Here is a 25,140-nt window from a genome sequence, read left to right as displayed (position 1 = left end):
CTTGTGTTCATATTTGAAGATCAATAAAATAATACACTTTTTTATTAAAATTTTACATAAGTTATTTTCAAAAATGGATGATTATTTTTGTGTAATTAATAATATTATATAGTAATAACAATTACATTCTTTTATCCTACCGATTTTTTTTTTTTTTCTTATCTTTTTCTAAAATTTAAACTTTGAATTAAAACGCTATCAGAAAAAAAAAAAAAATGGCGTTACAAACTAGGACAAAAGGATGGGAAAAAGATTCGAAAATAAATGCTGATTATGAATATGAAAAGCTTGTCAAATTAGAAGGTAAATTCAAAATTAAAACATGGATAGATAAGGGTGAGAAGGAGGGATACCTTTATAATATTGTCCCTACTACTATGAGCGTGCTAGTAAAAGATTCCACTAAAACCCAAAAAAAAACAGGTACCTATTTTGCATTTTTGTGATGTCTTATCATTTTTCATCTTTTTTATTTATGATAATATATTCACTATTTTCTATGTTACTACATTGGTTTGGTGTATTATGATAACCTTTTTGCATATTTCATCATTATATATATATATATATATATATGTTTTTTTTTTTTTTTTTTTTTTTTTTTTTGCTCCCCCCTTAGGTGTTCATATGTATTTCGTTTCGGATAACAACAAGACATGGCGACTTACATTATTTTATCGACCCTACTTTTATTTAAAAACTAAGAATATATACAACTATGAATCAGTTAGTAATTTTTTAAAAAAAGAACTAGGTAAATATAATGTCGAAATAGAATTTGTAAAAAAAGATGATATAAGTTTATTTGACCATTTAAACAAAAAAAGAAGTTATCTAAATAATATTTTTTTCAAGCTATCGTTTGATACTATTGAAAATTTAGTAAGATCACGAACTTTTTTAGAAAGAATAATAGAAAGAAATAAAAAAAGTAAAGATGATAATAATGATAAACATATATTTAATGATGATGAATTATCATATAGCAAATTAGAATTTTCATGTAAAAATGATAAAGAAAATGAACAAATAAATGGTTTTACTAAAAATGATGATAAAAACAAAAACAATTATAATAACACAGAAACAGATAATAAAGAAAAAGGAAACAAAAATACAAATAATGAAAATAAAAATAATGGAGCAAATACTTTAGAAACTTCTAATAATATACTAAATATGAACGATATTATTGTTAATATGAAAAAAAATATTTTAAGCAAAGAAGAAATAATGAGTGAACTGGTTGAATTATATGAATATGATGTAAAATATACTACACGTTTATGTATAGATAAAAATATAAGATGTGGTTTATGGTATAAAGTTACAAGACTAGAAGATGAAATTTATACTGAACAAATTTATTTTGAAGTTTTGAAAAAAGAAATATTAGCACCTTTAAATGTTCTTGCATGGGATATAGAATGTTATAAAGATGAATTAAAGTTTCCAGATAAAGAAAAGGATGAAATTATTTTAATATCATATATGTATAATGCTCAAGGTTATTTAATAGTTAATAGAAATGTTATGAGTAAAAATATACGCGAATTTTTATACAAACCTAATAATGAATATTCAGGAGCTGGCACATTTAAAATTTTTAATGAACAAAATGAATATTTTTTATTAAAAAGGTTTATAGAACATATAAAATTATTACGTATACATATATTTGTTACATACAATGGTGATTTTTTTGATATACCATATTTATGTAGAAGGTGTGAAATAAATAATATTAGTGTTCCAAAAGAGATTGGATTCATTATGAACAACAAAAAGGAATGTTCATGTAATTTTATATTAAATATAGATGCATATAAATGGGTAGAAAGAGATTCTTATTTACCCAATGGATCTAGAACATTAAAAAGTGTTTGTAAAATTAAATTAAAATATAATCCAACAGAAGTAGATCCTGAACTTATGGTACCCATTGCTAGAAATAATCCACAGCACTTAGCTGTCTATAGTGTTTCTGATGCTGTTGCAACATTTTATTTATATGATAAATTTATTCACAGCTTTTTATTTGCACTATGTTCTATAATACCTATGAATCCTGATAATGTACTAAGACAAGGTAGTGGAACTTTATGTGAACAACTTTTAATGGCAGAAGCATATAAAAAAAATATATTATTTCCAAATAAATCTAAACCTATTTATAATCAATATTTTACTGATGTTAATAATAAAAAAAAATATTTTATTTATGATGATTCATTTGTTGGTGGAAAAGTACAAAGCTTAAAATGTGGTATTTATAGAGATGATTTGAAAGAAAATTTTCATTTAAATTCTGATACATATAAATATTTATTAAATAATGTTGATAATATTATAGATTTTTGGATTCAAAAAGATTTAAACAAAAATTTGAATATTAATGATAAAAAATATGTGAATAAAAAACAAATTTTAAATCTTGAAAATATTAAAAATGACATTATTCAAAAATTAACATTTTTTATTCAGAACCCAAATATAAGTTCATGTCCTAATATTTATCATTTAGATGTGGCTGCAATGTATCCAAATATTATATTATCACATAGATTGCAACCAAATGCTATAATAACACCCGACCATTGTTTTAATTGTTCTTATTATAAGCAAAGACATTTATGTCAAAAAAAAATGATTTGGAAAAGAAAACTTGAAATATCTCCTATTGATTATGGTCATATTTTGTCTCTAAAACAGGACTTAAAGACGCGACTATTTTATCCCCAGAACCCTTATTTCAAAATGGAGAATAATGAAGATTCAGAGAGCACCGCAAATGATGCCGTTATGAAGCCCGTGGTTAACAAAAAGAAATCGTAAGCGCTTTTTCTTAATCTTTTTTCTTAATCTTTTTTCTTAATCTTTTTCCTTTATTTTTTCTTTTTTTTTTCTTTTTTTTTCCATTGTCTACATACACTATCCCCGTTTATTTCTCGCAGATGGAACGAACTAACTGAGAAGCAGCAGCATGACGAACTGATGAAGGTGATAAAAGAGTGTTCTCAAAAAGTTTTTAAAAAGACAAAGTTAGCAAAGGAAGTAGATGCATCTAGTTTGATTTGCCAAAGAGAAAATCCATTTTATGTTGATACAGTAAAAACATTTAGAGACAGAAGATATGTTTATAAAAGAGGGTTAAAAGAATGTGAACATGAAAAAAGAGAACTATTAAAACAGAGTAAAATAGATTATGTTAAAATTCATGAATTAGATGAAAAAATATTATTAAATGATTCATTACAATTAGCTCATAAATGTATATTAAATAGTTTTTATGGATATGTAAAAAGAAAAAGTAGTAGATGGTATTCAGATCAAATGGGAGCCGTTGTTACATATACTGGATCTCAAATTATAAATGATGCTTTTAAATTAATTGATAAAATAGGTATACCTATGGAATTAGATACAGATGGTATATGGTGTATGTTACCAAAACGTTTTCCTGAGATATATGATGTATATATATTAGATAAAGATGAATTAAACAATATTAAACAATATGAAAATATGACAGAAGATGCAATAAAAAATAATAAAAATATTAAAAAAATGAACTTTGAATTTCCAACAAATATATTAAATCTTGAAATGCATAAAAAATGGACTAATAATCAATACTTAGTATATAATGAAAAAACTAACGATTATGATTGTATAAGTAAAAATGAAATATTTTTTGAATTAGATGGTCCATGGCATAGTATGTTTTTGCCTGCATCTGAAAAATCAGATGATTTATTAAAAAAAAGATATGTTGTATTTAATGATAAATATCAAATAAGTGAATTAAAAGGTTTTGAAATTAAAAGAAGAGGAGAATTAAGAATTATACAAAGATTTCAAAGTGAAATATTTAATAATTTTTTAAAAGGAAAAACAAAAGAAGAATCATATTATTATGCATCTTTGACTGCAAATAAATGGAAAAATTTAATAGATTCTAAAGCTATAGATATAGAAAATGATGATGAATTATTTGATTTAATTTTAGCTAAAAAGGTTTTAAATAAATCAGTAAAAGAACAACCAAATGCAAAAAGTTTGGGTATAACAACTGCAAAAAGATTAAGTGAATTATTAAGTAATACAAGTTATATCGAAGATAATAATGTATCTACACAATTTATCGTTGCATCTAAACCTATAGGTTCTGATGTCACATTTAGAGCCATTCCAATACAAATCTTTAAAACAAATGTAGATACACAAATATTTTATCTAAGTAAATGGCTAGGTATGCAATTCCCCCCAAATGTTCCAGTCAATGTTAGAGATATTATAGATTGGGATTATTATAAACAAAAATTAGAAGTGCAAATTTTGAAGCTAGTTATTATACCTGCTATTAAACAAAATATTAATAACCCAATCACTTCCATATCAATTCCTGATTGGTTAGAAAAACAGATAAATATTTCAGAGGAAAAACAAAAAAAAATTACCTCATTTTTTGTTAAAAAAGAAAAACCTGAAATGTTAAGTAACACTATAAAGAAAGATCATTTAGGAATAGAAACAGATATAACCAATGATACTTCAACTTATAATGGAACCGATATGTTAGATAATGATTCTAATGCCATAGTTAAAAAATATAACCATGAAAATCAATCAAAAGACAAAAATGGTGCAATTTCTATTGAGGAATCGATGCATAATATAGGTCCGACAAAAACAAAAAAACGGTTATTAGAACAATGCTTATTAGATAATTTTATATCTAAGAAAACTAAAATAATTTTAATAAATGATGATGGGACAAATAATATTACAAACAGTTTACAATATAAGAAAGGTAACTCTCTAGGTATTCATGCAGAAAATAATAGCAACTATATTTTAATTGATGACCAAAAAATTAATATTAGTACTTTAAAACAATCTGAATTATATAACTTATTTGAAACAAATTTTAAAAACTGGATTTTAATTACAAATAAAATATGGAAAAATAATAGAGCTCAAATTCGAAAAATAAAAAATGAAGAAAAAAATAAAAAAAAACAACAAACAAGTTTATCATTCAATGATGATGGACCACAAAATAGTGAAAATAATTATAAACAAAATAATATGTCTAATTTGGATCCAAAATATATGCACATTATTCAAAATCCTATGGATATTGTTTATCTATACAAAAAAAATAAAAAAGGAGGGGAAAAAAAACGGGCAAATGAAAAAATCAATGACAAACAAAAAAATAGTAGAAAAAGTGGAAAGGGTAATAATTTAGGAAAAAATAATAATAACAACACTGAAAAAAACCGAACAGTTAATAATCCTAATACAACAAAAAATGACAAAAAAGAGACATTACTTAAACCATATTTGAAATATTTTAAGGATGAAAATGAATATGATTCATCAAGTTCTGACGAAAATAACAATGGAATAGATGATAAGAACGATATGTTTAATAAAGACGATGTTTTAGATGCAAACGATGATGATGGTATTTACTATGCTATTGTATCATTAAAAAACACAAATAAATTTTATAAAATAAAACTACAAATATATAGACATATATATATAAATAATTACAACCCATTAGACATAAAAAGTAATAAAAATATTACAATAAAATTATTATCAACAAATAGTGAAAATACAATATTTAAATCAAAACCAAATGCTAATTTTTTTCTTCCAAGAAATGTTAAAATATTTAATTTATATGAATTTATTATGTCTGAAAAATATTTTAATAAATATATAATCAATACATTAAATGCTAATTATCATGAAAGTATAATATCAGTATATGAAACAAAAATACCATTATATTTTGACTTTTTAAGTAGATATGGAAATTCAGTTGAAATCGAATCAAATAATTATAATTGTATATTTGATGAAAATAAATGTTTTAAATCACATTGTTTTACTAAACTAGAAAAAAATCCAGGAAAAAAAATATCTACCAATTATTTAGATGATGTACATATAATATATATTAACATATTTCACACACTTGTTGACAATATATGTAATCGAATATTTATAAATGTTTATGACCAATTTGAGGATGATTCAAATGAAATCCTTTTTGGAAATAAAATTATGTATAGTGGTATTGGAAAGGAAGAAAATGATTTTGATCCATATCAACAATTTGCTAAATTTTTAAAACTTGAGCAAATGTACCTTCAATTAAGTGGCAATAATTATGACAACGATAATAATAATAATTGGAATAGCTTCTCAAAAAATATCGAAACAACGAAAGGAATTGAAAATGATGAAAATATGAATAATCTTATTCCAAATTTTCAAAAAGATCAACTTAAAAAAAAAGCAATGAATACTATATTCGATAAAGAATTTTTTATAAAAAATGTTGAAAGAGATTTTTTATTTTTATATCATTATAGAAAATTTGATATTTATTACGAAGATAATCCAAATGTTTATAAAGTGTTAGAATATTTAGATCTATATTTAAATAAATATCGTGCAAACATATTAACAGGAAAAAAGAAATATATTTTTTATGTTTGTTCAACTATTGATAGAAGCAAACTAGGTTGGTGGAGTACTAATAAATATTTCCCTTGTTATTTTTATAAAATTGAAAACCCTCATAAATATCAAAATATTCCACAAAAAAATTACAAAGTAAATGCATTTAATTTATCTTTAGAATTATTCTATCAAAATTATCATAAGGTTGAAGAAGACATTAACTTTGCTAGAATATCAAGCATACCTTTATTTAACCTTCTTAATGTCAAAAAAAATAATCAAAAACATAAATTTATATATGATACATTATATGCTTCCTTTTTAAAAAAATCAAAAGGTATCTTATGGTTATCTTACTTTGGAAATTCGGATTTGGGTATTCCATATTTAAATATTAATAATTTTTGTGATTATGATTTGGTCAAAAAAAATGTAGATATAGTTAACCAAGGTATATATAGAGGATATATTGTTCATTTATTTTTTAATGAATCCCTTATTTTTAATAGTGTTCGACTTTTTACAAAATATGCCAGTGTTCAAAATAATAAGGAATATGTTTCTGTCACAAATACTAAAAAGGAAGAACAACAAAATGAATCAAAAACAGAAATAGAAAAAAGATATAACCAAAAAAATAAGTTTACATCTGGAAATAGCGAATTTTCGAAAAATAGAATAAAAAAGGAAATGAATAACAATAACGAACATAATAAAAATGAAAAAAAAAATACCGAACGAGAATCATATCAGGGAAATAATGACGAAGATCTTTCAACAACAGATGAAAATGGATTAGACATATCTACTAACAATGTTGATGAATATGAAAATGATGATTTGAATGAAAAAAAAAATTATGTGAAAAATAAATATGATATTAATGATATTGTAGAATATAATTCACATGTTTCACAATTTAGTAATTTTGCTTTTAAATTATTAGGTCAATGCTTAGAATATTTAATATCTAAAATTTCTTCATTAGCATTGTTAACTACTAATAAAACTTTTGAGAGTATTTCTGAAATATTTACATCATTTTATTCTTGGATTTCGAATAATTCTAGTTTGTTATATGACGTTGCATTATATAATAAAGTTTTAGAATGCTCCGAAATGTATCAAAACAATTTAATTAATATTATAAAAAAGAAATTTAATTCTAATATTATTTATGCAGATTTAAGAAATTTTGTAATATCTTTTAATGAATATTCGGTTATTTCAGGTCGAAATATTTTAAAAAATTTAATTACATATTTTTCACAAAATGATTCAATATATGCAAATGTCCCATTTCACATAAAACAAGAATATATAGCTGCATGTCAATTTGATAAATATAATTTTATAAGATATAAAGAATATTATAATCCTAATGAAGATAATACAGATGAAAATTTAAAAATAATTGAATATCTACCACCTATATGTGAATCGTTTTTACGATATGTATTAGATGCTATTACACTGAACCCATTACAAGATATATTAGCACTTTATGGAAATAAAGCAAATTTAAGAACAAATGAAGAAAATTTGGAAATACAAAAAGATGAAAAAAACGATTTTAATATTATATTAAAATCGGACAAACTTACTGATAAAATAAATCTAGCACAAAGAGCAAAATTAAAATATATTTATGATAAATCATTTGATGAACTAGATGAAGTGTGTGAAACTTTTTCATTAATAAATGAAAGTATAGATGTATTGTCTTTTAAAATTGAAGAAAAATTAAAAAATTTATGGTTTATGCCAGGAAATGTATATAAAAAAATTATGAAATCAATCAAGTACAAAAATTATTTAATAGAAAATTATTGGCCTTATGATAATGATATTGATGAAAATAATTTAAATTTAGCACCATTTTTATTCCCTCAAACTTTAGGAAATTTAGCAAAAAAACAAAATAATTGGAGATTAGAAATTGTTAAATTTTGCATTTTTTTAATGCAAAATGATAAATTACTAAATTTGGAAAATGAAAATTCTAATGAAGCTTTTCATGAAAAAAGACATGAACTATATGAAATGATAGATGCTAGTGAATATAACCGAAAAAATTCTTTGTGGACAAGTCCATGTCATGAATTAACATTAAAAGATATATTTTGTGAAAACTGCTCATCAGTTAATCATATGAATATAGTAACAAGTTTAGTAGAAGCAGAAATTAATGGAAAACGATCATTTATTTGGTTATGCAAAAATTGCAATTCAAAATATGACAATGAATTTATAGAAACTAAAATTTTATCACATCTCCAAGATACTTTTGATGCATACAACGTAAGTTATTTTATAAATTATTTCATTTTTTTTATTCCATCAAATTTGTTATCTACCATATTTGTCTACATCCAATTTTTATTGTCTCTCTTAATTTCTTCCTATACTGGTCTATTTATATTTCCTTTTTTTTTTCATATCAACAGGCACAAGATCTTGTGTGCAACAATTGTAATGCTATCAAATCGTTTCACAGAAGAGCCATTTGTAAGTGTGGAAAATCATTTGTTCCTCGCTTAGAAATAAGCAATTGGGTCCAAACATTAGAAATAATGGAGAATTTAGCTAATATGCTAAATATGCCACTATTATTAGATGTTTTAAAATCAATGAAAACATATCTTATATGACCATACTTGTTTATATTTTTTTAAGTAATAACCATTAATCGTTAAGCATATCCTATTTTTTTTTTTTTTCCTTTTATTTTACCACATTTGTTTTTTTAAATAAATCTATTTCATTTATGGGTATTATGCTTACAAAGAACAACCTAATATATTTATATTGGTGAAAAAATATGCATATTTCTATATGGATGCTTTTAAGGAAATATTCATTATATGCATATATATTGATATATTTTCTTATCCAAAAAATAGTTTGGCATAACATATATATAATTTCATGAAAACGTAACTATACGTAGATTTTCACAATATATAGTTTCTTATAATGAAATAATTTTCTGTCAAACATAAAACTTAAATTTTTAAAATTTTACACGCATTATACATTTCATAATGGGACAAATAAATTATTTTTTTTGAGATCGAAACATTGTTCATCTCTTGTGAGCTAGTTTTACTTTTCATTGGGTTTATAGCTGTAAAATGTCTATATGACCATGCATATAATTATTATTAAAGAGATATCCTATTTTTCTCTCTAATCATTCTTCCAAGCTCTTTAGATATGAATGAACATCTAAAAATAGTGTATGAAATAAAGCGAATAAGCGCAAAGTTGCCATTTGAACACATCGTATATATATATAATATATATATGTATTAGCACTAGTTTCTCATAATAATAGTGTAACAATTAAATACGAATCGGATAGCATAATAGTAAGCATTAAGCAGTAAAAATAACTTATTCTCGCTTATAATTAATGCATGTGTATTGGTTAGTACACAACTCTTTTTATCAATAGGTGTGCGAATTTTTATAGTGGGCAATGTTGTGTGTGCATTTACTATATATATATATATATATATTTATATATATTTATATATATTTATTTTTTTACATTTTAATACATTGAAATAATATTAAAATTTTATTATATCTTTTCCCTTTTCTGAATTTACCTTTAGTGATTAAATATTGTAATGGATTTGGTAAAAAGTCATGAAGAGGTTCAAATGCTGACGCAAGAATGTCCCTATAGTATTTTAAAATAAATTATATAAAAATTGGTGAATTGTAATTTTTTGAACAATAATTAGCATTATTATAATATTTATATAGACATACTGAATTCTTTTTTTGTGGACTTTTAATAATCTTTGTTTAGTGTTCATAAACTCTTCTTCATCGACTTTTCTTTGAATTTCTTCGACCCTCATTAAGGAATCCAAAGATTCAAGTACTTCTTGTGTATCTTCAACCGGGGCCTTAATTGTAGAATTACATAATATTGTGATTATTAATTACATATTTTAATATCATAATTCGAAAATGAAGACTTATTTTTATTTATGGTTATGCATATTATATTATTTTTTTACGTGTATGTTTATTTTGAAATCGTCATCGTGTTCAATATTTTTTTTTAATTTATTGCGGCCAGCCTATATAAATAATGTATGTGTTTAATTAAGAAAATAAAATATAAATATAGCATTTATTGGAAAGTTAAAATGGAATTAGTATTCACAATTTCACCAAATGAAGTCTGCAAATTATTAGAATTATTATATATTTATTTTTAGACATACAGGGCTTATGGGAATAATTTTTTCATTTAGAACAAAATTATTATAGAAAAAACAACAAAAAAACAAATAGATTGAAACAAAAAAGTACTTCATTTCTCTTAATATATTCAGAAGTTTATTTTAAAAAAATACAAATTTTATGATATTTTATTTATATCCACACACACTATATAAGAGATTATAAATTATAAATATGGGAAACAGTTATCATATATATATAATATATTGAGATATTTTTTATATTTTTAAAAATAAATTGTAAATAAATTAAACCATTTCACACATATTTCCCTTAACTTGGTTGAACATCTATATTTCCATTGTTCCCCAAAAAACACATTATATACTTATACATTTGAAATGAACGGTTGCATAAAAAAAAATTAGTGTAAATACAGCTTCGATCTAGCCATTATATGTATATTTTTTTTTTTTTTTTTTTTTTTTTTTTTTTTTTGAAATATTTTACCTTGATATAGCCATTTGTACATAAAAAAGAACAAATAAAATTAATTAAATAATTGATTAATCAATTAAATAAATGAGTAAATAAATATTATATGTGTTAACTAATATCATCATATTCCTTATATATACACAAAACATGCCAAATGTACAAAGATCCAATTTTGTTTGATTTTTTAAGTTTTGAAAATTTATAACATTTTAATTTATTTTATAAAATTATTGAATTGAAAAAGACATTCATAAGAAGAATTTTAAAAAATTATATAAATGGCAATAATTTTATGTAAATTTTTATATTTAAACATTATTTTGGTTATTTTCTTTAGGTCCTTTTTTTGTTGTTTACAGAAAGTCGAGCAATAGCATGTAAAAATTAAAGTTTCATTTTAAGTCTCTTATGATTTTTATTTTAATATATTAAATATTTTTCTCCATAAATTAAATAAAAAACAGAAAACCGATATCCCAGTGGTAAATATAATCTGAAAAAAAAAAAAACGTATAAATTTATATAAAAATAGTAACCTTTGGAAACAACATTTTAAGTTTATAGAGTTTTTGATTATATATATTTTTTATTATACATATGTTAAATATATGAATTACACATGTACATTATATTGTTCGTTAAAAATTAATAAATTTTATTTATTTTATTAGCATTTATACTATGCTTAATTATGTTTTAATTTTTCATTTATTGGAAAATGACGTTAGAAAAAAATAAATATATATATCGATTGTTTGCTTTGTGCGTATAAAATAAATGCGCCATTTGTGTTTTTAAATTTATTTGCATAGGATTATTAACACAAAAATATATATTTCACTATTTACACACACATTTATAAGATTCCTATTCTCCAAAAATATATAATAAATAAATAATAAGATAATAAAAGAAAATAAACAAAAACGAAAATAGAGGAACAAATTTTAATATATACCGTCAAAAAGCCATGTTTCTTGTTTCCTCAGACATAAATTTGCATTTTTATTTAAATATATTTTTATTAGTGATATAATTAAATTTTTATATTGTCATATATGATGCCATTATATATATTAACAGTATATGTATATTTTTAAATAAGTAGATAATGTATATTTTTCTGAAGATTTAGCTATATATAAATAATTAAATATAGCTTAACTTTTTTAAATGTAATTTTTTGCACCTTTGTACCTCTCCGCTTTGTATATTTCCTTCATTGTATGTATATATATTATTATTTATTTACATGTGTGTATGTATTTTGTCCTGTGCAGTCACTATACATAAATATATAATACACGAGTATGCTTGTATATATTATATACCCTAATCAAAGCTTTTAGAAATTATTGCATAAATAGAATGCGAAAATGTTTGATAAGGAAAACGTTATAAAAAATTGTAAGAAAAAGAAAAATGAGATAAAAGAAGTTACAAGAAAATGCCTTAATTTGATTGATTTAAAATACAGTACCTTCACATCTCTAATAAATAAGAAGAATTCTTCGGGAATTTTTACAAACTATCAATTCAGCGATGAAGAAATAAAATTTTGCGAAGAAGAAAATTGCTCAAATGATGTATATTTTCCAGAAAGTTCCTACACGAGCAATGATTTTAAAAATTTACTAGGATGGGTACCAAGAAGTTTAAAAATTTCAGAGCCTATTAGTACTGATTCTATTCCATGTGCCTTTTTTTTTTTAAATGATGACAAATCAACAAGAAGTGATAAAATCATATTATATTTACATAAATTTAATGAAGACTTAGGGATGATAATTCCAACTGTAAACGCCTTGCATAAAAAGTTAAATTTAAATATAATTGCTATGGAATATTCAGGATATGGTGCCAGTTTTGATATTTATGAGCAGAAATCAGTATCAATCGTAAATGATGCATTTACTATTTTAAAATTTATTTTTAATTTTTTAAAAATACCATATAGTAATGTTTATATAATGTGTTATGAGTTTTTGGCTAGTCCAGCTATAGAAGTGGTCAATCGATTGGAAGAAGTGTATGGCGAAAATGGAACGTTGGGGGGATTAATACTTATCAAACCCCAATTTATTGAAATTGTTAACACGAGCGCACCAAATAATAATAATAATAATAATAATGATAATAATAATAATAATAATACTAATGATATTATATTAGCAGACAGTGAAGCAGATAATGAAATAACACATAAAGGAATATTTGATGAATATGTCCATACAAGTATTGATGAAGAGGTTATAATTGATGAAGAATCTGTAATCGATGATGAACGGGTTATTAAACAGAAATTTTATAATACAAATGGTAAAAAATCAAGTGAAAAAATTGAAAAAAGCAAAAAAAGGATAAATAATAACAATCGAACCAATGGTAAAAAAGGGGGAGGAAATGAAGAATTCTCTAATAACACAAATATACAGCATATAAATACTAAAAATAATATATGTAGAGATAGTATGAAAAATGGAAACAATATGAGTACAGATGATGGTTATAATAATGTTACAAGTTACCAATTCTACAACGGAATAGTTCGATGTAATATGTCCTTTTTTTATACCGAAAATTCCGAACCTTTACCAACCGAAGATATGAACATTCCTTGTTCATTAATGAAAAGAATATTGAAAGATAGTTTTGATATAAAGCATGTTATAAATTCAATAAAATCAATATGTTGTTCAATTTTAATATTTCATTCCGAAAATGATTCTTATAAAAATTCAAGTTCGCATATTTTATTAAGTAATGCTAAAGAGTGTAGTAAAAAAGCAGCTTTTTCTTTTGATTTTATGAATGAAGATTTTATTACAGCATTTAAATGGTTTTTTTCTGAAAAATGTAATTCTCAGGTTAATGATAAATTATTTAAAAATTTATTATATTTATATGTTCCTCCAGTATGTAATAATGAAGAAAATAAAAATAATAATCCGAACGAAACAAAAAGCACGGATATAAATCGTAGTATATATTATTATAGCAATGCACACAATTCTAGTACAGATTTTAACGAATCTTTTAGCAGCATTACAAAATTAAATAGTATCGATAGTGATAGTGATAATAATTTAAAACGCTTTCATATGAACAAATGTGATTCTTATAACGAACCAATAAATACTATTCATATTCCAGACAGCATTTTTATTTGCCCCGAAGTAATTCAAGAAACAAACACATGGAGAGAAAGGAACAAGCAAATATAATTAAATAAAATAGATACAAAATTAAAATAATAATTCGAAAAAAAATGTTATCTTAGTTTATCTTTTTATTATTTTACTAATTTGCTCTAATAAAAACGGTTACTATAATACTTTGTTTGGTGGTTAATACAAAATGATACACATAAATCTATATAATTTTTTCAAACATATTATTTGGTCTATTTTTTACTTCGTTACATTGATTTCTCTTTTTTAGTTATTCTGCATCAATTCTCTTACATAGCACGTAGTACATTATTATTTTATATAATTTGTCGTTTACTCATTTATTTAATTAATATAAATAATTATTCCATTTAATTTTTTCTTTTAATTCGCTTTTATACTTTTCTATGTTTATGTTTATTTACTATATTATACATTTTCTTCATTCATTTAGTTTAATTTATTTTTTTAAACCTGATATATATATCATATTAGACATATAAAAATATATTAAGGGTGAAAAAACTGAATCCGATATATTTCCCCTTAATATATCTTGATAATGATATTGTTTTTTTTTATTCTCTTTACATTTATTTTTCATTTAATAAATGGTGATTTTTTACACATTTATTTATTTTTTGTTATACTTCATATGTATATAATATGAAAGTGAATAATTTGAACATGTTTTATATGTACACATTTTTTATTTTAAAATATATTTTGTTTATCTTTATAATATTTTGCATGTTTTATTTTTGCACAATATTTCAATTGTGCTATTAATCAATAAAAATAATAAATGTAGTAATAATGTAGTGATAATAGTAACTATTGTAGGTGTGTAGGCACCATAAGAAATTAAGACTTAGCTAGTAAATCATATTTCAAGAGCTAACTAAATTTATCTTTTACTTTTTTTAAATATATTTAAATATTTGAACGAATAATAAAAAAAAACAACAAAATATACGAAATATAAAAAATTAAAAAATTAAGGAATAAAATTATTTAAATAGGAATACAGGTTACATTTTGATGTATATACACATTTTTCATATTGTAGATACTTTTAATATTAGAACATTTAAATAAATAAACTACAACAATACATAAGTGTACATGTGTACTGGAATTCGAAAAATAGATGAATTTTGTAATAATATTATTGTACAATGTTTCTTATAAATAAATTGGTGAATTGTTAGTGTTTTTAATATATAAATAAAGTCTGTATATAAGTAAATATGTATAATTATATATACTACCTTATGAATAAAAACTTTAAAACACATCATCTTTTTGTTCTCATTTAAAATGAAAGTTTCTTCACCTTTTTTTCTGTTCTTTTTTGTCTCCATAATTTGGTTAAAAATGTCTAATTGCTACGAATCCCCTAGATTTACTAGTCTCAATACAAAAGAGAATAAAGACATATCAAAGTAATCAGAAAAATAAACTATGCTTATATGTATACTTTTCTTTTTATATATGCCTATTCAAAAATTGTAAAAAGGGTATTTACAAAATTTTAATTAACAAATATAGGGATATGGAAGAATTAAATGCAATTAATGACGAATTAATTAATAATGAAAAGGAAGATGAAGATGATGACGATGAGGAAAGCGAGGGTTTCGATGGGTCTGACTTCAATGACCTAGCACATGAAAGTCTTGAACAGGTACGCATGTATATAAGTATATACATGTTTGTGCTCATTATTTCGCATATACATAAATAAGGCATAAATTGTAGACACAAAAAAACGATAATTTTTTGATAAATATCAAATATTTATATATCAATTAATTTCTTTTTTTTTCTTTATTTTTACACCATTGTTTAATATAAAGGCTGAGGAACAAGCAACAATTGATCTTGAAAATTCTGAAATAGAAAATATCTTGGATAAAGGTTTATATATTATTTTCAACATTATTTATTTTTCTTTTCCAGTTTGCATTGTTACATAGTTTGTATAATTATATATTTTCAGAAATTTACAGAATAATCCAAGAGAGATTGAAAAAATTATGGTTTGCAAAATATTAAAAAATTATTTATTTATTTTTACCATATTTCTCATAGTTCAAATTTCACTTCAATGAACTATTTATTTTTATATTATAATTCATTTAGGTATATTGGAAAATGCCGAAGGGATTATTCTAATTTATGTCCTTTAGGTTTAAAAAAAAATCATTAATAAAGGAAATATAAATAATGAAACACTACATATATATGACCAAATTTATGTTTACAATTTTAAATAGACCTAAATATTGTTTACGTATAAATAAACATTGCATACATTTCTATATTTAGTTTCAAAATATATATAATTTTTTTTTCTTAAAGGATGGAAAATATCAGAATATGATACAGGTCTTTGTATCCCTCCTGAAACATACGAAGGACAGTTAGTTTTGAAATATTATTATTAATTATTTTGAATGAATGTATAATATATGTATATTTTTTTTATCCCATAAACTTCATTATATTATTTTATTTTGTAGGTGTAGATCTATAGACTTCTCGAATAGTAAAGATGTCGATAAAGAGTTGTTCGCATGGAAATGTGAAGTACAATGGCCATGTATAAATTGTAAGACAATATAATATTAAACAGGATAACAAATTATATACCTTTGAAAAAAACAAGTTAACAATATTATTACGTATTTAAAAAATTATAGATAAATAATAATTGATATAATAGTTTTAATTTAAATATATATATTTTCTCTTGTAAAAGCACCAAAGTTAAAGATCATGGGGAAATGCCCATTCAGATGGACCCTCGTAGGGAATAGCTTATGCATAGCACCTAATGTAAGAACTGCATTTTTTCAATATTTCATTTTGATAATAAATAAGAAATGAGCATATATTATAGATGTGTGCTCAAATAAGATGTGTTATAGATGTGTGCTCAAATAAGCATATATTATAGATGTGTTCAAATAACCATATACCATGAATTATTTTTTTGGGTAAAGGACTATGTTGGGAAATGCTCACCAGCTATGGACTTTTCAAATTATGATTATGAGCATCGAGCTAGATGGGCTAATGATTGTAAAAAAATAAAAAATAAAAAAGTCTTAAATATTTTCTATATTAAACTATTGCTTTTATATTTATTGTACACATTTTGGTTTTGCTCATGTAAATATGGATATAATGCATTTCTATTTTATTATTCAGGTAATGCTGAGTGGAGCTCATTGCCTAAATCATTTATCAAAAATGGCCAGGAAATAAAAACCTCAACATACGGATTTGGGGGTCCTGTAGAAGAAAACGGACACGTTTTAAAAATTGTTCATTAATTTTTTATTCTTTTTTTTATTAAAAAGCTAAATTATATTTTCTTCTTAAAAATCGATATTTAATAAAATTAAATAATGTTAAAATTTATTATTAAAAATATCCTTAAATCATATTATTTTCACAAATAAATATGTATATTAAAAAAAATCAAAGCTTATAAAATGGCGGATAATTTGTATAGATTAATGTATGTTTATGAAAAAAATAAATAAAAATAACAAAATTGAATAAAAAATTAAAATAAATAAAATAACAAAATCTAAATAGTTTATTATGGGGGCACAATAACATTTATCCCAAATTAATTTTTCATTTTTTATTTTTATTTTGGGAATTTGTATTACGTTCGGGATTGTTTATTTTTGAAAATTGTTTTTTTATTTCTGCTTTTACATCATTTAGGTTGAATTCTTCCATATTTTCTTGATCATTCTTGAATCCAGGTATACATCCATTTTTACACTTACACAATCCACCGAGATATGACGGTATATCCTTCAAAAGGAAATAAATGAAAACGTTATTTTGAATAAATACGATATCGGAACATTAAAAATATATTAATAAATAAGGATAGTCACAAATATTCCTGAAGCATATGTGCATCTATTTAATCAATTTATTTTTTTTTAATTTATTTTAGAAAGCTTACTTTTTTATCCATTATCGTATTGAACCATTCGCAATCTGCAGGTTCTATGCTTTCTATCATTTTGGGTATTTTCAATTTATTTAAGGTTCTCCTACTAATCCCAAAGGCCTTTAATGTTTCAATTGTAATCCTTATATAGGATGGGGCATTTATTAAGTACTGAATAAAAAAAGAATGAAACAATACATATATAAAGAATATTAGACGCATTTGTATATATATATATATATATATACAGGTATGGTGGACATATCCAATTCATGAGATTAATGTAAAATAACAAAATATTGCAAAGCTCATATATACGTACTGTATTGAAAACTAGTTGGGGGTGAAGAAATTCAGATAATTTTGATGTACTTGCAAAAATTTTTAAAAATCGTTTATCAAATTGCCTAAGGGCAAAACCCTTTAAATCAATAAATCTATATGTCCTGCATATATAATTGTGTTTTTTACTTTGTTTATTACATATTGAAAATTCATGTTCATTTGAATATACGATATAGTCTATTATAATATCTTCTGGAACATTATCTAATAAAAATGTAAAATTACATAATTTTAATCGACCAATAACAACCGGTTGGTTATCTAAAGTATATTTGTGGGCACATGCTGCTAATGTTTTTCGTATTAAAAAATAATATGGTTTAACTCGAATCGGAAATATAATATCATTATTTTTAAAATATAATTTATCATTCTTTAGTATTGGCTCTATGTTTTCTTTTCTCCATTCAACAGCTCTTGTAACTGCGTTAACTAATTCCTCTGTTTTGTCTCCATAAGATAAAATATATCTAATTAAAATTGAATCTTCTATTTTTACATTTTTTCCTTTTAATAATCCTTTTAAGGTATTTATTTTTTCCTCAAAACGTTTTGCCAATGTGTCAAGCTTAAGTAACTGTACATCTTGCCCAACACTCATATTCTTTATTTTTTTTATTTTTTTTTTTTTAATTATATATTATTTTATGTGCTTATTTCACATATATACATATGTAAGTATGAATTATCTTTAATATTTTTAGAGGTCCTTATTCTCTTATTTTTATCTCCATCTACACTACAGATTAAAACTATTACACACATGCACATGCGGAAATTAATTCATATATTATATATTTTGTTTACTTGAGTTTCGAATTTGACTGCTTATTTATTCATCTCATTTCCTTATATACATCAATACTTATGTCTTTGTATTTCAATAACTCCTTATTATGTTTAAAGCGTTTAGCGGAATTGTTAAAATTGTGAGATTAATGAGAAATCGTTTTGGTACCAAACAAAAAACATAATATAATTTGAAATGTATGTTATTTAATTTTTTGCTCTCATAATGTTTAATAAAATGTGAAATAATGTATAACTACTAAAAGTAATATAACGATTTTTTGTTTTTTTTTTATATTTAATAAGGTGAAAAAAAAAATATTTACACATAAAATACAAATCAATAATTAAAATTATTGGATAAGAGCTCAGAGGAGAATAAAATAAATTAAAACAACACCCTCAAAGTTAGCTACAATCATATATAATTCATTTTTTATTAAAATAAATAATTTTACATTCATGCAATTTTTTTATTGAGTATGAATGATAAGAAATATGTAAAAGGGCGAAATATAAAAAATATATAAAAAAGGAAAATATACAAATGTTGCTTCTTTTTATATCCTATTATAATTAAGACACAGACATTTAAATATAATAATAAAGATACAGTTAAAAATAACCGCTAATATACTGTGGCCAAAATAAGCTTATAAAAAACAAAATATAATAAAAATTACACATAACTTAAAATTTTTTCCAAAGCATTTTATGCATTACACTCAGCTAATATCATAAGCGATGGAATATTTATAAATAAGAAAAAAATGAAATTTAAACATAAAGTAAATAGGGTGAAAAATACAAAAAGTGTAAATAAAAATAAATTGATATATAAAACAAGTGGGGAAATATATAAAACAATGGATAATGTAATTGTGTGTCGACTGAGACCAAAAAATATGACAAAATAAATTACAAAAATAAAAAAGAATGATATGCCTTGTGAATAAAAAAAATTATAAGTATATTATTATATATCATATATTTATGTATTATGTATATACAAACAAATAAATCGAGGTACCTTAAAGTGAAGGAAGCAATTATAAACAATACTTTATTAAAAATGTATTTCTTCCTATTATAATAATGTATTGCTTAAAATATTATATTTTATATTTAATAAATCATATCACTATAATATAAAGTCTGAGTAAATAGGGAATTGGTATATTTAAAAAAAAAAATACATATGCTTAATTGGATATTATATATATATTTATTTATTTAATTAAAAATACTCGTATGTGCTTCTCTTTTTTTCTATTATAAATAAATTTAGAATGGTGTCATTACAAACCCATAAAAATATTTTTATAATCTTACAATTATTAATTTTTTAACTACAAATACCCATTGTTTTTTTTAACTCTTAAATAGCTTTCAATAATATCAGCATTTAATTTATATATGGCTGTATAATATTTGGTAGAATTTTCATTTTATATATATTATTTCATTAATCTTTGTTTTATTTTACCTTTTGTAACAGATCCATGTAATAAAGAAAATACACCATCATATTTCATATGATATTAGTTAAATCAAATATCTGATATTATATGAATAATATAAATTTTTGAAAATATGCTAAATATAGAACAGGTGCTTATTATATATAAATGAAATAAAATTTATTTCATAAAGTTTAAGTATGGCCTTTATATATGCATGTGTAAGATTATGTGTATGAAATGGAAACTTTAATATGAATATATAAAGTAACATAATATTTTTTTTCCGATTTTTCTTCTTTTTATTTCATATTTTTGATAATAAAAAATTTATATAATATATATAATTATGCCTAATTAATAAATTCATTTATTTTGAATTAAAACCAAAAGTAATAAATGGATCCAAGTGCTTTTAAAAATTTCCCAGTTTTTTATATTAAAAATAAAGGTACAATTATGATCATACAACTACATTTATACATATGTCTGGGCTTGTACATGTTTACATGTCAAATTAAAAAAAAAAATATATATATATATAATCAAATGTATAAAAGCATGCCAATTTTCTGTTATATATTACTTCCATAAATTAGTGAAATGCATTCAAATGTGCTTATTGTATTTGAAAGGTGGCATGTCATAGCATTTTCTACGCAATATAACTTCGTGTTATATATCAATAATTAAAAAATTATGAATTAACAGTCATATATATATAAACATATTTGTTGATAAATTTACGTATGTGTGTATTAACTGTTCTAACAATGTAGTGGAATTATTATTATTTTTTTTTTTTCATCTTTATAGAAAATGTTAACATAGACAATGAGCAATTTTCGAGTAGCTTAAGAAAGTTTGAAGAATATATCCAAAGTTGTTTCGACTTTTTACCGTTTAAAGAGCTAAAGATAGATAGTGAAAATATATTTATAATTAAAAATTTATTCGATTTTTTTGTTTTTTATGATTGTGATAGATTAATATGTGAAACAATTGAAAATAAATGTAAGGAAAAAACAATTGCCTTTTTTGAAGATTTAGAAACTAAAATAAATAATAATGAATTTAAAAATGTGGAAACTTTTTTAAATTATTATGTCCATATATGGAACAATTTTTCGTCAGTTATAGTTCATTTAGAAGACATATTAGAATCATTCAATTCTTATAATAAGATTACATCTGTTAACTTTGATACTCCTTCTTATATATTTACTGAAATATGGAAAAAGTATACTCATGATTTTACAAAAATAAAAAATATTATAATATCAAGTACTTCTGAATATTTAAAATGGGATAAAATTTTTTGTGAAACCAAATTTTATCAATACGTATGTATGGATATATATAATGATGAAAACGCAAAAAATATGTTAATAAATATAGACAATATAAAATATGAGCAAGTTGGTATTGATAAATGTATTAATTATTCTCATGAAAATTACCAAACTGATAAAACTAATGAAATTAACTTTGATCAAAAAGAAAATCAACCCAATGTAATAAACTATGATATAGAAAAGGACAACACAAATGTGTCTATACATTCTTCAGATGATACATTACTTTTAAATAATTCTTCTAAAAAAGAAAATAATAATAATAATTTTGTTTGTAAAGAAAATTCTACAAAAATAAATGAGAAACTACTTTCTACTGTACTAAGAATAATAGATATTCTAGGAATGTATGAAGAATTTGAAAAAGTGTATAAAAACGAAACATATGCATACTTTAAAAATAGGGTAAAAAAAAGTAATAAAATGTTAATAAATGAAAAAAATAAAATCATAGATAATCGATTATATAATTTTCCAAATGAAATAGAGAATTATTTATGTCATGAACAAATGAGATGTCGCAAGTTTTTAAAAGAAGAAACAGAAATAGATATTTTAAATATGTTAAAAGAGCTTTTAATAGTAAACCATAAGGATATACTATATCAAAAAGAGTATATAGATTATTGTATAATTAATGAAAAATATGACTCATTAAGAATTTTATATTTATTTTCTCTAAATTTAAATATAACTGAAGAATTTTGTAATTTATTTTGTAACTCCGTTGAAACTATAGGTGTTGATTTAATTAATAATTTAATTAATAATAGAAATAATATAAATATATTAAATGATAATTTTATACAATTAATAAATTTTAAATTAAATATTGATAGGATTATTATTATGTCATTTAGATATTCATATTTTTTTACAAAAAAATGGAAAGAAGTACTTGAACATATTTTAAATAAAGGTGATCAGGCTGAAAAATACATGCCAATTATACTTAGCATATATCTAAACAATTTAATGATGATGTATAATGCATGTATAAATAAGCTTAGAAAATATTATATATTAAATAAGGAAATAAAAAATAAAAAATATCGAAATAATATTAGTAACCCACATTTTTTAAGTAATACAGATAGTGTTGGAATAGTAGAAAGAGAAACCGATCAAGACTCTAATAGTAAGGGGGATCAAGAATCTGGTGTTGAAAATGATAATGAGTTAAATAACCAATATAGTTATTCAGATTATGACAACAGTGGAAATGGTGATAAAATTTATATGCATTACCATGCAGAAAAGGCTGAAAGAGCTAAAAAGGTTGAAAAGGTTGAAAAATTGTTCACAATGTATCAAGACGTTGGAAAGTGTATTATGAGTATAGTAACTATTGTGCTTAGTCTTTTTAAATATATAAGTGACAAAGAAAAATTTGAAAAATATTATCGTATTTTTATGTGTAAACGATTAATAAATGACAATTCATTTAACATTGTGTTAGATATTAAAGTTTTTAAAACTCTTAAAAAAGAATGTGGTCAACAATTTACTAAAAAAATAGAAAGTATTTTAAAAGATATGAAAATTACATCAAAAATAGTTAAACGATTTTACAACGAAATGCCTCATAATTCAATAAAATTATTAAAGAAAAAAAAATATTTTGTAAATATCATTTTTAATGAAATTTGGGATTATAATAAACTTGAAAATAGTGTTATCTATCCAGAATCTGTAAAAATGTGTAATGATTATTTTCTTAAATATTATAAGCGCTATAATAAATCCAAAAATATCACATTTTTGCCTCTATTTGGGTTGTGCACATTAAAAGTAAATTTTAGTAGAATAACCAAAAAAAAAGAATATTCACGATGGCAAGCTGATATTTTACAGCTTCTTGAAAAAAATGATTCAAATAAGAACAGTGTTAAATCAGAAAGTGACAATAATTTATTTTGCAAAAAAAAAAAAAAAAAAAAAATTTATATTACTGTAACAATTATCCAAGCACTTTGCCTACTTCAATTTAATAAAAATTTGGAATATACTATAAATGAATTAAGCGATATGACAGGTATATCAATTGATAATATATTATGCTATTTAAAATCTATTTACTCGGATGGAGAAACACAAATATTAATTTATGATGAAATAAATAAAATATTTAAGGTCAATTCACAATTTAAATCAAAAAAAAAACATTTAGTAGTAGATTATGCTGATACAACGTATAAAGATAATACAAATATCCCTGCATTAACACAAGAAAATATGGAGAATGAAGATATAAGTCTACATATCGATGCAGCTATTGTTAAATTTTTAAAAGTAGAAGGAAAAGCATCACAAATGAATATATGTGAATATATTAAAAAAAAAATGAATATTTCTTCCAATGAACAAATTACAAATAGAGTATCTTCATTGGTAAATAGAGAATTTATATTTTTTCAAAATGATCTTTATCATTACGAACTATAAAATATGAGGAGGGTCACTTTTTATTTTTCAGAAGAGATATTTCTCTATCTTTTTCATTTATTTTGCATTTCATGATTATTTTTTTTAGTACAAATATGAACCGTACATACTACACATATTTCTATATGTTCATACTATAAAATGTGTGTATGTGAATTACTTTTAGTTACACAAAATCACTAATAATAAATATAATTAAAACTAACATAATCTTATTTATTATATATACTCAAATAAACCTATAACCCCTTTAATATAAAACCTTTTATTTTTTGTTCATAATAATCGCAAAAGCGGGGAAGATGTAAATCATTAAAAAATAATATATGTGCATTTGTATATGTCGAAAATAAAAAAAATAAAGAAATATTTGTATAAGTTTTTTAAACAAATTACAAAATATTTTT

The 25,140-nt window shown here is 22.4% G+C and overlaps 6 protein-coding genes across 6 annotated transcripts; 4 read left to right on the top strand and 2 right to left on the bottom strand.

Moving 5' to 3' along the window:
* Positions 1-215: 215 nt before the first annotated feature.
* PY17X_1130600 (DNA polymerase epsilon catalytic subunit A, putative) lies at positions 216-9,137 on the top strand (the record flags this gene model as incomplete). The annotated part of the gene is made up of 4 exons (XM_022956550.1): positions 216-423; positions 620-2,831; positions 2,955-8,787; positions 8,934-9,137. 4 exons carry the CDS (start codon positions 216-218, stop codon positions 9,135-9,137), a joined length of 8,457 nt encoding a protein of 2,818 aa, XP_022812437.1.
* Positions 9,138-9,679: 542 nt separating this feature from the next.
* Positions 9,680-10,823, bottom strand: PY17X_1130500 (secreted ookinete protein, putative; the record flags this gene model as incomplete). The annotated part of the gene is made up of 5 exons (XM_022956549.1): positions 9,680-9,714; positions 10,101-10,174; positions 10,267-10,406; positions 10,521-10,583; positions 10,731-10,823. The coding sequence occupies 5 exons, from the start codon at positions 10,821-10,823 to the stop codon at positions 9,680-9,682; spliced, it is 405 nt and encodes a 134-aa protein (XP_022812436.1).
* A 1,740-nt stretch (positions 10,824-12,563) lies between these two features.
* PY17X_1130400 (conserved Plasmodium protein, unknown function) lies at positions 12,564-14,411 on the top strand (the record flags this gene model as incomplete). The annotated part of the gene is made up of 1 exon (XM_721785.2): positions 12,564-14,411. The coding sequence occupies one exon, from the start codon at positions 12,564-12,566 to the stop codon at positions 14,409-14,411; it is 1,848 nt and encodes a 615-aa protein (XP_726878.2).
* Positions 14,412-15,677: 1,266 nt separating this feature from the next.
* PY17X_1130300 (CPW-WPC family protein) lies at positions 15,678-17,698 on the top strand (the record flags this gene model as incomplete). The annotated part of the gene is made up of 10 exons (XM_022956548.1): positions 15,678-15,802; positions 15,909-16,044; positions 16,217-16,277; positions 16,360-16,399; positions 16,503-16,549; positions 16,722-16,782; positions 16,883-16,971; positions 17,122-17,198; positions 17,366-17,444; positions 17,574-17,698. 10 exons carry the CDS (start codon positions 15,678-15,680, stop codon positions 17,696-17,698), a joined length of 840 nt encoding a protein of 279 aa, XP_022812435.1.
* Positions 17,699-18,008: 310 nt separating this feature from the next.
* On the bottom strand, positions 18,009-19,285 carry PY17X_1130200 (phosphatidylinositol/phosphatidylcholine transfer protein, putative; the record flags this gene model as incomplete). The annotated part of the gene is made up of 3 exons (XM_719365.1): positions 18,009-18,194; positions 18,352-18,510; positions 18,662-19,285. 3 exons carry the CDS (start codon positions 19,283-19,285, stop codon positions 18,009-18,011), a joined length of 969 nt encoding a protein of 322 aa, XP_724458.1.
* Positions 19,286-21,332: 2,047 nt separating this feature from the next.
* PY17X_1130100 (cullin-like protein, putative) lies at positions 21,333-24,733 on the top strand (the record flags this gene model as incomplete). Its single annotated transcript, XM_022956547.1, has 2 exons — positions 21,333-21,384; positions 21,750-24,733. 2 exons carry the CDS (start codon positions 21,333-21,335, stop codon positions 24,731-24,733), a joined length of 3,036 nt encoding a protein of 1,011 aa, XP_022812434.1.
* Between the last annotated feature and the right edge of the window lie 407 nt (positions 24,734-25,140).

This window comes from Plasmodium yoelii, assembly GCF_900002385.2.
Source record: "Plasmodium yoelii strain 17X genome assembly, chromosome: 11".
Taxonomy (NCBI): domain Eukaryota; phylum Apicomplexa; class Aconoidasida; order Haemosporida; family Plasmodiidae; genus Plasmodium; species Plasmodium yoelii.
This window is presented reverse-complemented; position numbering and strand designations above follow the sequence as displayed.